Source organism: Rattus rattus, chromosome 4 (assembly GCF_011064425.1).
Source record: "Rattus rattus isolate New Zealand chromosome 4, Rrattus_CSIRO_v1, whole genome shotgun sequence".
Classification (NCBI taxonomy): Eukaryota; Metazoa; Chordata; class Mammalia; order Rodentia; family Muridae; genus Rattus; species Rattus rattus.
In genome coordinates, this window is record NC_046157.1 from 53,583,399 (window position 1) to 53,598,323 (window position 14,925).

The 14,925-nt window shown below is 40.3% G+C and overlaps 1 protein-coding gene across 1 annotated transcript in view; it reads left to right on the forward strand.

Annotated features, from left to right (window-relative positions):
* Synj1 (synaptojanin 1) overlaps window positions 1–14,925 on the forward strand; it is a 71,881-nt gene that overhangs the window by 5,971 nt on the left and 50,985 nt on the right. Inside the window, exons 3-4 of the mRNA XM_032900449.1 lie at window positions 9,990–10,076; window positions 12,848–13,115. Coding sequence (XP_032756340.1) covers window positions 9,990–10,076; window positions 12,848–13,115 — 355 coding nt within the window. The remainder of the gene's footprint in view (window positions 1–9,989; window positions 10,077–12,847; window positions 13,116–14,925) is intronic.

The following is a 14,925-nucleotide window of genomic DNA, read 5'->3' on the forward strand; positions in this document are numbered from 1 at the left end:
GGGAGGCAAGAGGCTCTGAGGTTAAGAGCACTGGCTGTTCTTCCAAAGGACCTGGCCTCAGTTCCCAGCACCCACACGACAGCTTACAACCATGAGTAACTCCAGTTTCAGGGGATCCAACACCCTCTTCTGTCTTCCACAGGCACCAGGCATGCTTACAGGGCACAGATATGCATTCAGGTACAATACTCAAACACATAAAAATAAATTTAAAAAAATTGTAAATGTCCCTTCTCAAAAAAGAAAGGTGAACCCATAGAGTGTCCTCAGTTAAAATTGAAGTTGGCAGTGTTTTCTAGTGAGGGAATCAATTAATTTGTATTTTTGCCTATAAGCTACTACTGTTAGTATATAGAAGTATGGTTAGATTTTGTTTTTTTGTTTTTTTGTTTTTCCGGAGCTGGGGACCGAACCCAGGGCCTTGCATTTGCTAGGCAAGCACTCTACCACTGAGCTAAATCCCCAACCCCGTATGGTTAGATTTTAACTATATCCATTAAGAACATAATTGTTTTTCTGGGCCAAATTATATATAATGTTACCTTGTAGAATTTTGGATGCCAAGTGTAATAAGAAGCAATGACAGGCAGTGTATTTTTTCAATTGCCAAATGCTGTCAGTCAACATGGTTGCCCTTTAGATAAGTTGCAGAACCCCGTTTTTTTTTTTTTGAAAAAACATAAGTGAGTGAAGAAGTGACTTTAGAGTTGACTTTTAAAGCATTAAATGAAATGTAGACTTGTTAACACTGCTTGTGTTAAGATTCTGAAGTTTTTTTTATAAAAATGCAGAATGTGCATATTTAATACAAAATAAACAGTAGCTTTAATACCAACTTAAGGTGAAATCAGCACAGGTCCTCAAGTCTGAATGAAGAGTAGCAGGAGTGGGAATAATAGGACCGCATCAGAGCACATCAGCAGTTCCCAAGTGCTTTCATTTCCTTCTTTACTTTTCTGTGGGCAAATTAAAGGAGAGCTAGAGCCTCTCACTGAACAGCAGAGTCCCATAGATGACATGTTATCACACAATCATGGATCTATCAAATACTATTTCTTGGCCCGAAAGGCAAATAGTCCAGAAATACACCCAGACTTTTGTTTCTTACTGTGGCGGAGTAGTAGGCCCTGGGTTTTTCCCTCCTATGTGAAGATGAATAGTGGGACCTGGGTCTCCCCCTCCCCCCATATGACAATAACACCAGCAAACTAAAAGAAATGCACAAAATGATTTTCAGATATAAAAGATAAGACAGGTTACATACAAGGATACTATTTCATTAAGGGAGCAAAGTAGCTCTCAACTAAATTCTTCTTTGGTCCTACCTAACAAAGTTTACAACCCCAGAGGATTTGCTTTTGAACCCAAAATTACATTTTCCATTAATTTAAGTTTTGAATAACAGTATCTAAGAAGTTTAAGAAAAACGTGTGTGTGTGTGTGTGTGTGTGTGTGTGTTTATCTGTATGGACACACACACACCAAAAGTTAGGTTTACATGATACATACATATCATTCAACCCATATTCACACTGAAACTGGTATATATGCAAGAAGCAGAAAATACACTTCTTAATGAGGAGGAAAGTCAATCTGTAGGCTTATAACAGCTTTGATAGAAATATATTCCATATGTTCAAGAAGTTAACAGCATGAAAAGCACGACTAGATCAGTTATTCAAAGTGACAATAACAATATCTAATGATATTCTACACTGATAGAAACCTTGTATTTAATGCTACAGAATGAGTGGTTGGTAAGCTTATAAAGAACTAGTGATAGATATATCCAAAGTGAAATATACCGAAGGCAAAAAGACCAGTATAAATCAGTTGCATGGGTGAGTTATGGAACAGTTGCCTAACATATATGTGTATTTGGAAGGAAGAGAGAAGAAAATGTTTGAAGAAATGGCAGTTGACAATTTCCCAAGGTTGGTGGAAACTGTCAGTCTACCCATCCAAGAAGTTAAATGAACTCCAGGTGGAAGAAACATGAAGAAAATTACACTGTGATACAAAATTAAAAGGCTATTAAATCAGTTCAGATACAGAGGAAAATCTTTAAAGCAACTCAGAGAAAAGGGAACCTGTGTATACAAAAGAGTGATCTTGGGATTTCCCTTAGAAGCACTCCAAGCCAGAGAACAAAGAAACACCAAGTACTGAAAGGGGAAACAGAACCAAATGACCCACTTGGGTGGGGCTCTCTAGAACTACTGAAGAAAAAGAGGCTTTCCCCACGCATTCAAAAGCTAGAAACTCTTAGCTCTGTGGAGGGTAGCAGGGAAATGGAGTTGCTTTTGCTCTCTGATGGTTTGCTGTAGTGAAGGCTGAGGCAGTACCATTTTGAAAGAACCACAAGGAGAGAAACACTATGGTGTTCACTAGACAGTCACACTGGGACAGCCATGTAACTGGAGTACCGGAAAGAAGTGTGGCTTGGCAAATGGCACATTATATTTTGATTTGCTCATTTGAATTTATAGTGCTTGTTTAAGATGTGGTGTCTCATATACTGTAGTCCAGGCTGGACTGGGCTATAACTCATTGAGCTAAATTATGGTAATTCTCCTGCTTCAGCTTCCTGAGTGCTGGAGTTTTAGCACGAGCTCCCACTAACTTGTGTTTTCTTTTTTGCAGGCTAAAATTGAGATAGACAGCTGGAAAGAAAAACAAATCTATTTACTATTGTTATTCTCTGCTAGCATTCCTGTATATTAAATGTTAAACTCTTTAATATAATGTTCCCTAGCCATAGTCTTCCTATATAACTTAATTGATACAATGTGTTCCTTATAGAAACTGACTCTTAGTGATAAGAGTTTATTATGGTTTGTGTGTTACCATGTTCTCTAGTAGCCGTAGTACTGCTGCTGTCTTTTGAATTGCTTTACTGAAGTACAGACTAGCAGTCTTTTGAGGGACCACACATGAATAGACAGGATGACTCTTATAATTAAGTGGCTTCTGGCTGCTTGTTCACGAGTGCTTGTTAGTTGTTGGTCTCTGGTCAACACTGAAAATGCGTCTTTGACCTGTCTTATTTAATGACTCTTGTGGAAAATGTGATTGAAAGCATGTTAGATTCATAGTTGTTGGGAAGCTGCGTGGGATCGATACAGAGCTGGCTATGCAGGATGACTCCATTGGAATTCAGCATGTTAATTAACATGGCGGTCAGATCTCTATTAGGACTGGTTTGTTGTTTTGTGGACTGAGACCAGAGCCATGTAAATTTACCACTGAGTTGTACGACACTAGGCCTTTTAAATGTTTCTCTTGAAACAGATTCTTACTAAATTGTCCACACCTGCCTTGAACTTTTGATCCTTCTGTGACAGCTCGTTGCTGAGGAAACTGGATTGACAGGCATTGTGACCATGCCTAGCAGTTAGCTAGGATTTGGCATTTGTTTGGTTATATAACACCGGTCTTCTTTCTTCTGTCCTATCAGGAACCTAGAATCTTGCTGAGGGCCTAGTATGTAGTAGACAGATACTTTGAGTGAGAAAAGTTATTTTTTCGAAAGTGTTTCTAATATTTGGATGTGTAGGTTATATAGAACAGTAATTTGTGTCCTGTCTTTCATGTGTATTTTTGATTTTTTTTAATTGTACCAAAAAAAAAATCTTTACCTTCTAAACCTTTTGTTTTATGTGTGATGAAATGGGAACGGGCTTTACTGCTAGCTAGTCATATGCTCGTGGATGAATCAGATGATTGCCAGTCCTTTTCTTCTGAAAATGAGAAGCTTGCACTCCACGATCTCTAGCACTCTCTGCAGCTTCTGTACCAACATGCTGTTTGCATGCAAATGGGCTGACCACAAATTGCCACCTGTGCAACCACAGGCAAATTGCGATTCTAGGAGCAACCCCGCCCTGCCTTTTTGAGCCGGAGTCTTGATATGTAGCTTAGTGGGGGTGTGTAGCTGACATGTAGCTTAGTGTGGGGTGTGTAGCTGACATGTAGCTTCGTGTGGGGTGTGTAGCTGACATGTAGCTTAGTGTGGGGTGTAGCATGGAACTTTGTATTTACCCCTGTTGGCCTCAACCTCAAAATTCTCCGATCTTAGGCTTCAGAAATACCAGAATTATAGGCATTTTGATTTTGATTTGATCCCATGTTCTATACTTTATGGGCCCACAGATTTTTGCTTGGTCTTCTGCTTCAATTGGAGAAGTAAAATCTAATCCCAGAATGGAAGGTTTTGTGCCACAAGAATGTTTTCATTGGATAGCAGGGCCTTTTTGAATAGCTTTATTATCTAGTTTGAATTATTGTAATTCACTGAAAGTTTACATTTAATTTCGTCCTTCAAATACCTTTTAATTTGATACAAGTAACTTAATGTTCTGGTCTAGGATAAGGTGCAGCTTTGTGATTTGCTGTTTAGATGATAGAATTACGATGAAGATGGGAACTGCATCATAAATGTTTCAGCGTGTGCTTTTAGTAAGATATGGGCTGAGTGTTCGCTTTTAGCAGCTTTTCTGAAGTCTTGCTTGCCTTGACTCTTAAGGCTGGGGGTGCAGGAGTGCACCATAAGACGTTCTCTGTTCATTCCTTAAACTTAATTATGTCATCATCAAGACATCTGAAAATTTAACAATGGTTCTAAAAATACTGAATATATAATTAGCATTCAGATTGTGTCCTGGTGCCTCAAAGATATTTTCATGAAGATGTTTATTGCACTTATCTTGTTTAAAATTCTGTTCTATGAGCTTATTGATAGGTGTGTTGTCTAGCAGTGGGAGTCTGAAAACCTTACGATGTTAATGTTAGTGATGTGGAGATACATTTAAAATGCAGATATACAAGCAGTGAGCACAGGGGAGCTAGATCTTTGCATGAAATGGGTCTGTGTGCTTAGAGACCTCATGCTTGGCATAAGAAAGTATTTATATCCAAATGAGTGACAGGCGAATTGTAGCATGGGGAGAAGAGTTGTTCCCTTTAAATAAAACCTTGTGTGGTTGAGTTACTGCTAATCCCTAGTATATGGTGACAGTCATACCTTAGAAGCCAAAATTTGCTTTTGCTTAAGTGTTTTAAATACATGAACTGCAAGGACACACGCCTGGTTACCTTAGCTGAACTACTGAAGTCTTGATTGGCTCAGAGTCACTCCAAAAACAGTGGGCTTCTTGGAAATCATACCCACTTGTGGTTAGAAATCAGTAACTTGTAAAAAGAGTTTATTTTCTCTAGTGCTTTATTTATTTAATAACTACCATCAAAGAAAAGAAAACAGACAACCTTCTGCACAAAAGACAATTTATCCTCTCAGGAAAGCACAGTGAACGCTGGGACAGAAATGTGAGCTGCACTTCCATATCAGCCTATCTCCCCAGCCTTGATTTCCACTCAGCCTTCCCCTCTGTTCCCTCTGCTGTTTCATGAACTCGACTGTTTATACCCTGGGTGGTAGTTAACAGTCCTGTGTTCCCCACATTTATCTTCCTACACTGCCCCCCTCACACACTTGAGGAGGATTATTGAATAGGATCTTCTGCAATGAGGATGTCTGTCAGGATTCTATCCTGGGAAGAGAAAGGTCTCTGTAAAATGTTCTTTAAAGTCAGCAAAACATGGGGTTGGGGATTTAGCTCAGTGGTAGAGGGCTTGCCTAGCAAGCACAAGGCCCTGGGTTCGGTCCCCAGCTCCGAAAAAAAGAAAAAGAAAAAAAAAAAAAGTCAGCAAAACATGTCCTTCTGTGCCGTGAGCACTCAGTGTGTTTTGCCTGAGACATGAGTATTGTAGCTGGGATGTTCAGTGTCTGCAAAGTTAAGTGTCACACTGAGGTGTGAAAAAGTGAAGCCTGACTACAGGTGCTATTAATATACAAGCGACTGAAATACAGAATAAAAAGAAAGATTTACTTCTACTTGAGTGATGAGGGCAAAACTCCAGGAAGTGGCATTTTGCTTAGAGATTGAAGGATGGGTAATATTTGAAAATAGGAGGGTGACTAGTGGCTATTCCAGATGGAGGACACTGTGACAGAGGAAGAGAAGAGAGTGCAGGACAGGTAGACAGAGGATGACTAATTTTGGCTGAAGCCTGGTGTGCCAAGAGGTAGTGAGAAGGAAAGGAAGACAGGAAGGATTGCTTGGTATTGTCAAGGGTTTTTTTCCTTTTTAATCTAAAGGTCATGCACATAATCTTGATTATGGTATAAGTGGTTTCATTTCAGATAATCTCCATAGTCGAAGATTCTTACATTATTTCTAAGGTGAGATTGTCAGGAAAGTGGAACAGTGATCATGATTAACCCTCATATAATCTCTTTTGGTATATTTTACAAGGTCTGATAAAATAAGATTTTTTTCCACACTTAAAAGCAATGTTTGAGCTGGATTACCTCACCTCTCAGTAGGCTGAGGCATGAAGAGGGTGAACTCAAGACTAATCTGGGCCCACACGATGAGGCTCTTCCTCTGAAAAAATAAGTTATAAATGGGTAATAGGGTATTGTAAGAATTTATTCTATTAATGCTATTTAGACATATTTATCTAAATTTAGGAAGATGAAACAATTTTAAGTGCACAGAAAAGTTGAAGCTCAGTAAAATAATAAAAACAAGGTATTTTCTTACTTACTTGAGAGCAGGTTGCTGACATGATACCTTACTGTCCCCAGATTCTGTACTGTGTGTTTCCTAGATAGTCTCCGGCATAAAGGCATACAGCGGCTCTGCCACTGCTAATGCTCAGACCCTCTTTAGCTCCTACCAGTAGTTCCAGCCATGCTTTTTATGATGAAAAGATCCATTCAGATTTGTGCAGTTTATTTAAAAGTCGGGTCTTAATCTCCTCAAATCTCTCTGACACGCAGGACCTAGGAGTACAGTTGCTTTACAGGATACCCCTCCTTGCTGTGTGGTGCTCCTGCTGCTGTTCACCTATGGCAGAGCTATTACAGAAGCTGGCTGTTTTCTTCCCAGTGACAGCTTTAATTGTCTCGTTAATGTCCGTATTCACTTTGATAACTGGTAAAGGTAACTGTCTACCAGGCGTGTCTGACAGGCTTTTGTCCTCTTTCATGATTATTTTAAGGACTTTGAGACCATATAAATATCCCTTTCCTTGTGGAACTTCTAGTCTATAAGCATATTGGGGGACTGATAACATATTATTGTTTACTTTGTTGCTTGTATTTAGTACCATTGAACACGTAACAATGAACCTATTCTAATTACAAGAGCAGGAGGTAGGTAGTTCTTTCAGGGTCTTACATTGTACCCCTGGGACTAGCCTGGGACTCTGTGGAAACCAGGTTGACCTGCCTCTGCCTCCCCAGTGCTAGGATTAAAGTCTGAGTCACCCTGCCCAGAAAAGCTCTCTTCTCTCTAATGCTGGCTCCTTAGACTTAGATAATTAGTAAAGTCAGTTTCCTCATGTCAAATGGAAATTGTAGCTTTGTCCTTGGAGCGCTATAAAAATTGAATAATGCTCATAAACACCTGGCCTAGTGTTAGTGCCATGATACTTGCAGAGATAATAAACAAGTACTTTAGCTGCAATACCACTCTTAAGTTGCTGGCAATACTTTAAGAGGAAAACAAAAACTCATGGTAGGAAAAATGTAATCTCATCTACTTTTCTCTAGTCAGAGAGGGAGAGAACAGAGATAAAGACAGAGACAGGGATGGAGGGAGGGAAGGGGGAAAGGGAGGGAGGAAGAGAAGAGGGAAGGGAAGGGAAGGAAGAGAAGAGAAGAGAAGAGAAGAGAAGAGAAGAGAAGAGAAGAGAAGCTCCCAGAAGATAATTCTGAAATAAAACTAATTAAGCGGCTTGGCATGTGCTTACATGTTTAAGCTAGATGACAGTAATAGAAGGATGGTCACTGGGCCTGAGAGACAGTATTTATCTGTTGTGCAATTGAGAAGAAAATAGTTATTAAGAGAGAATTTTTTTATGAAAATTAGGTTACAGAGAATATTCATACGGGAAGAGAATGACTTAATATTAAATTACATTTTCTTTTTAACTCAGCTAGCTGTGGTCATTGAACCTAATGATGATTGCTGCTGACACTAATACATCAGTAATTCCTGCATTCCTATGTCAGCAATAGTATTTTAAATTCATACAGCATGTAGCCTATGGGACTCTGTAAAGCAATCTGACCTGGAAACCATATTTTCTGCCATGAGAAACTGAACAGTTGTTTTGACTATCTGCTTTTGTGTATATAGTATAAAAACTTAAAAAAAAAAAATTCTCTCCTTGCAAGGGTTAGGTAAGTGCTCTGCTGTTGAGATCAACTCCCAGCCCTACCCATGGTACTCTGAATGAGGAAGTGTAGTGTTTAAGGAAGGCAGCTCTGGTTTCCTTTAGAAAGCAGAATTCAGTTTTTGTTGTAAAGTTTTATATTTGCCCATTAGATGTAAGTTCTGTCAACACGTGGAATAATACAACGCCAGGACAGCCAGGAATGTGGAGTAAGACACAATTCCCCTATCATGGTAAAATTCTTCCCCACTCCTGGTTCATGCTGGTTAGAGAAAGGCCCACACTTAATGAACATATTAGGAATGTGATGGTGTTAGTTGAGTCATTTAGCCTTCATGCTGCCAGCTAGCTGAACACAAGTCACCGACTGGCCAATGTGAGATTCCAGGGAAGAAGCTTGAGTAGCTAGCATGAGGAGAGGCAGATGGGAAGTGCAACTTTGTGGAACTCTGGGCAAGCGCTTTAAAAGTCTGGAATCCAAGAAATTGGCAAGGAATCTTAGGCAAGATGTAGGTTGAGAAGAGCCTGTGTCAGCAGAGAAGACAGACAGGAAGTAAGAGGTCGAGCAATCTGCTGACTTGCTTTCCTGGAGCAGTGAACAGGAGCCCTGCCAAGGCTTCTGTGGTTCTGTGGTGTGGACAGAGGAGAGGGAGAAGGCTAAGTGTGATGAAGACAGGGAAACCTGTGACCTAGCCAGCCGCAGTGAGCTGGGAAGAGGTGGGACAGGGAAAGAAGGGCAGTGGGTAAGTTTGAATTTCACACTTCAGAATGTGTTATTTGAAATTCTTTGGAATACTACATGTGGCTTCTTTTTCTTTGATTTTTTTTGTTATATCTTAAATGTATATCTGCTAAGTGCTAGGAAGGTTTTTCCTTTAAACCTCCAGGATATTTTTGTTGTCTTTTATTTATTTATTTTTTATCAGTAGACTAATCATAGTAGCCTGCTCTAGGGAATTTATTGTCTGACTTGAGCTTATTACCAAGTTTGCATCAGCTTAAAGCGAAGGAAGTGAGATGCATTAAAGACTGCCCACTGCCATGCTAAACTGTGTGGTCAAGCAGTGAGTGGCGAGCAGCATTTACAAATGTATTCAGCTTCTATGTTCAGGCACTATTCCAGTATCAAGAATAAAAGGGTGAGTAAAGCAGGCTATGGACAAGAAAAAGGACTCACTAGACACTTGCAATTATGTAACTCCAGCAAGAAAGCTCTACTACTAGTTGGAAAGAATACCTAATGCAGTGTTAGGACCTCAACACCTATATCAAACATGGAGATACTGAGCCAGTGCCCACAGACACCTTTATCCCTATGTTCCAGCATCCTTGATACAGAAAGGTGTTCTGCACGTTATCAAGAGTGATGTAAGCAGCAAGCCAGCCGCAAACCCTTTATCCCCAGTGGTGTCCTGCCTGTAAGATCTGCTAGGGTAATGGTGGCACAAAGCTTGCGGGAGTAACTGACCAACAACTGATTTGGCTCGAGGCTCACTTCAGGAGGTGAACCCAGACCTGACACAGCTTGAGTGGTCAATAACAGACTAGATAGCCCTGGGACATAGGGGAAAACCAAGTAATGCGGGTCTAAAATCAGAGAGGGAAAAGAGAAAACAGATAAATAAATAGAAAAATAGATCAACAAATAAATAAATGGGGAAATGTATCACATTTTTGAAATTTTGTTTCAAATCTGGCTTTGTAACTAAATAGATTCTAATGTTTTCAATTATTATTTTTAACAGCATCTGCAGAAAAGGAGGCCATTAAAGGCACATATGCCAAAGTGCTGGATGCATACGGACTTTTGGGAGTTTTACGATTAAATCTTGGTAAGTCTGTTGTTTAGTGTGGTTCATCTACTTTTTCATTTCTGTTTTTATAGTTCTAAAGATGGTAGAGACTTCCTGTATATCATTTCAGACCCAGTATTTGAGCTTTAAGTATTATATACCTTTTAAATATTCATCAGGATAATCTTTTAAAATATTTTTATTAACTGAGAACTTCATGTAATGTATTTTGATCATATTTAACCACCCAGCTCCTTCCAGATCTACTGCCAATCCTCACCCAACAAACTCTCCCTCTCCTTCTCCCCGCTCCCTCCCTCCCCCCTCTCTATCTCAATCTCTCTCGGTCCCTCCCTCCCCCATCCCTCTCTCAAACCTATACATTGGTTAACCAGCACTCGTGGTTGTGGGGTCTATTCCTGGTGTGTGATCAGTGTATCAGAGGTCATACCCCTAAAGCAAACAGACCGTGCCTTTCCTGCAGCTGCCTGCCTCAGTGGTTAAAAGTACGAGGTCTTTTTACAGAGGCCCAGGTTTGCTTTCCAGTACTCACATAGTAGCTCATAACTCCAGGGTTACATGTGGTGCACATAGATACATACAGAGAAAACACTCCTACACATACAACAAAAATAATTAGGCTAATCTTATATGTTTCTTTCGTTTTAGGATCCAAGGACAGTGTTCTGTTGAAATACATCAGCAGAAAATGAAAGTATTATCTTTCTTCTTCTCAGTATATTAAGGAATAGGAGTCCGTATGGGAAACACGCTGATTCCCTAGTATATTGTGGGAAAAGCATCTATTCTAGAGTCAGAAATGTCTGCTATTTAATGTTCTTTTTTAACTTAAAATTGTTTATTTTTATGTGTAAGAGTTTTATATATCATGTATGTCTGTAAAAGATGCGCACATAGCCCACTGAATTAAGAATAGGGTTTCAGATCCCCTAGGACTAGAGCTCAAACAGTTAGTTGAAAGCCACCATGTGGGTGCTGGGAATTGAACTTGGGTCCTCTGGAAGAGCAGGACTCTTAACCACTGCGCAATCTCTCCAGTCCTGACTTAATGTTACCATGGTCTTCTGGGTAACTTTTATGATTAGCAATTTGTGTATACAAAGTATGACTTGAAGTGTGGTTCAGAGACTAGACCTCATCCATGTTTTTAAGGGTCTGTGTAAGAAAGTAAGATTGCCCCAGCCCATATATATATACAGCCACCAAAACTAGACAATATTGATGAAGCCAAGAAGTGCATGCTGACAGGAGCCTGATATAGCTGTCCCCTGAGAGGATCAGCTAAAGCATGACAAATACAGAGGTGAATGCTAGCAGCAAACCACTGAACTGAGAACAGGGTCCCCGTTGGAGGAGTTAGAGAAAGGATTGAAGGAGCTGAAGGGGCTTGCAACCCCATAAGAACAACAATACCAACCAACCAGAGCTCCCAGATACTAAACCACCACCCAAAGACTACACATGAACAGACCATGCTTATGTAGCAGAGGATGGCCTAGTTGGGCACCAATGGGAGGAGAAGCCCTTAGTCCCACCAAGGCTGGACACCCCCAGTGTAAGGGAATGTCAAGGTGGGGAGGTAGGGTGGTTGGGGAGAGGGAACACCCTTATAGAAGAAGAAGGGGAGGGGGATGGGATAGGGGGCTTATGTCCAGGAAACCCAGAAAGGGAATAAGATTTGAAATGTTTATTGAAAATATCCAATAAAAAAAGGAAGCTTGCATTATCATGCATATATAACATGTGGTTTTCTTCCTTGATGAAGTCTAACTATGACATTTTTTTAAAAAGTAAGTAAACTAAAGTGTGGATTTAGCTATATAGGTTTTCATTATGATTCAGGTTCTTTTCTTATTGTGTGTTTATTGTGTCCAAGAGTTGATGGACTGCTTTGAGCAGCGCTAGTCTGCCAAGTGGGGATTACCCTTGCTATTAATCTGTCATATGCAAAAGACTGTGCTGGATTGTTTACTGTATTATCTTAAGGAATCATGACATAAATGTTTTCCTCCCTTTCATAGGGAATCATATTACAGGGTGGTCATGCTGATTCACTCAATTTAGTCTGGGTAATATGTAAAGAACCATGCAATGCCTGTGATGCTAACTCATAATTTCATAAGATTTTTGTTGTCATTACATGAAAAATTTAAAACTCCTGATATTCAGGAGTTAGGGTCACAGAATGGATCCCAATATCACCCCTTTGCCACAAAAAAGAAAGAGAACAACCACACGAAGTCTGTGAAAGTTTTCATGAACCAGATTGCTTATTGAATTGTTACAAGGCCTTGTTTCCATCATTCCCTGATCTACATTTTAAATTTAACCATTATAAGACACTTGGACATTCACTATCTCATCTGAACTTTCTGTCCATCTATCTCAGATTAGGTATAGAAATAATTTTGTGAATGTGACATTGTCTCTTTAATTTGTTTTGGTGTTTCACATACTGAATGTATTTAAACAAGAATTTTTCCCCTGGAAAAAAAATACCTATAGTTGTAAATTTAAACATATTGATGAAGAGTTTAGAATAATCAGAATGGCCAGGCATGGTGGTACTCACTCTAATCCCTGCATTTGCTAGATTGAGGCCAGAGAATTAGGAGTTCTAAGTCAGTTTATGAAGCATAGAAAGACTGTCTTGAAAAAAGAAACAAAAAAATTACAACATCAGATTTTAAAGATAGAAACGCAGGAAGTCATCAGGAGAAACTATGTGAGTTGAAGCTATAAGCTTGAAAAGTTGTTGTTCTGTCCAGTAAAATCTTTGGTTTTCGCAGGTGATACCATGTTGCATTATCTGGTCCTAGTCACTGGATGCATGTCTGTTGGGAAAATTCAAGAATCTGAAGTCTTCCGAGTTACTTCCACTGAGTTTATATCACTTCGAGTTGATGCTTCAGATGAGGACCGCATTTCAGAAGTACGAAAGGTTTTGAACTCAGGAAACTTTTATTTTGCATGGTCTGCATCTGGAGTCAGCTTAGATCTGAGTCTGAACGCACATCGAAGCATGCAGGAGCACACAACTGACAATAGGTTTTTCTGGTGAGTCTCTGTTATCTTTCTTCCTTTGTAATTATTTACTCTGTGATAGCTCAGAGATGTGGGGCCTAGTGTGCTCCATGGAGAGAGCAAAGGGTGGAAATGGTTGATGAGTGTACTCTTCCCTGCCCTGTGCGTGCAGCAGAGCATGGCAGCCTTGGTGGAACTGCCATATGGGATGAAGCAATTAGGCTCTTCCTGAGCTGGACTCAACCGTGCTCTCATCTGAGAACTACCCATCTGTGGCATTTGTCTGTAGGTGTCACTCATTCTTAGCTTAGTTCATCATCTCTGACACGATCGACCTTCTAAGCAGCATTTCCTTATTTTCAGTGTTAGGTTAGTAAGTAGCTGAGCCTCTTTTTTGTGCTGGAAATCGAATGTGCTTTGTGCATGTCAGGCAGCTGAGCAGTAGCCTGAGCAGATGATCTGGTGTGAGAGCAGCAGGCTCTGAAGAAGCCCTGCACTAGACACAGTCTGCACTGCAGTAACTAAAACTTGGGTGGGTATCCGGGGGGTTACCTGAGGTACCCATGTGCTATGCTACAGGCAAGCACAAATGGGGAGCAGAACACATCAGACTGAAAGTTGTGTAGCAGACTGGATTTCAGTGCTTCTAGTTATGGTGTTTCTGTTGTCTGTGGCCGCATCAGTGATGACTTCTCTTTACTGCATATAGAAATTATATTTCACCATATTAACACACATTGTAAAGCTAAAGCCCCATCTTGGTCTTCAGATTCGAAGCATTTGCTCTGAGGCCATCCTCCCTCTCCCTCTCAGCATACTGTGTGGTTCTTAGTTGTACATTCAGCTCTGACACATTTGCTCCGGCTGTCAGAGGGCTCCATGTTAAGGACAGCTTGAGGAGAGAAGACAAACCTCATAGTTTATGTGCAAGAGTCTTGACTCACAGAAGAGAGAGAATGGAGCACAAGGGCAGATAAACAGTCTGTAGAGCATTGCCTGTCAGGGTCTCGGGCTTGGCAAAGGAGAGGAAGAAGATGGAACGTACTTTGTCAGGCACACACAGAGGCTTTCCACAGTGAAGCCTGTCGATCCTATGGGTTTCTCTAGTAGGACCTTAAAGCCCTTGAAGTAAATAGTGGTAGTCCCGCTGTGCTGGGGCAGCTGCCACGCTTCTCTGTCCGCACTCACTCACTCCTATCTCCATCCCATATGGACAGAGAGAAACTCCCACCGCAGTAGGAAGTCCAGACAGGTGCAATTGCATTGGCAATGTTCAGTAGTAGAAATAATTCTTTTTCTTTTCGTTAATTAAAGGTGGGGATCAGGACAAGTTTAGATCTTAGCCTGAGGGATCTTAGTCTTAGATCTTAGTCCAGGGATCAATAGATTGAACTTGTGTTTTGCTAAAGATTGAAATATTTGAGTTTAATTTTGCCTAGGAAAAAAAATGGAAGTTTTAGAATTCATATCATTGCAGCTTTGTCTTTTTTTTTTTCTTTGAAAGATATAGAGTAAGCTTGTAGCTAGACTGCCAAATACCTCTTTCAAAAACTGTAGTTGTGTTCCATTAGAGAGCTTAAGCTGCTATTGTTCAAGACTTGCATAGATGTAAATAGAATAAATAACACGGCCATGCATTGGCAATGATGGAGGGAGAATGTAAGTTACAGCAGAGCCAAGAGAAGCTACCTGCTCGCAGTGCCTCAGGTCCACGCTCCGTTCAAAAGAGAGCAACTACATCACGTGTCTGCACCGTGACGTAGCCCTTTGGACATGTTGGGTCAGAATTGGTGAGGTTTTCCTCAGGTCGGTGTAAATAAGAGTAAAGTATGAGAGCATGGGT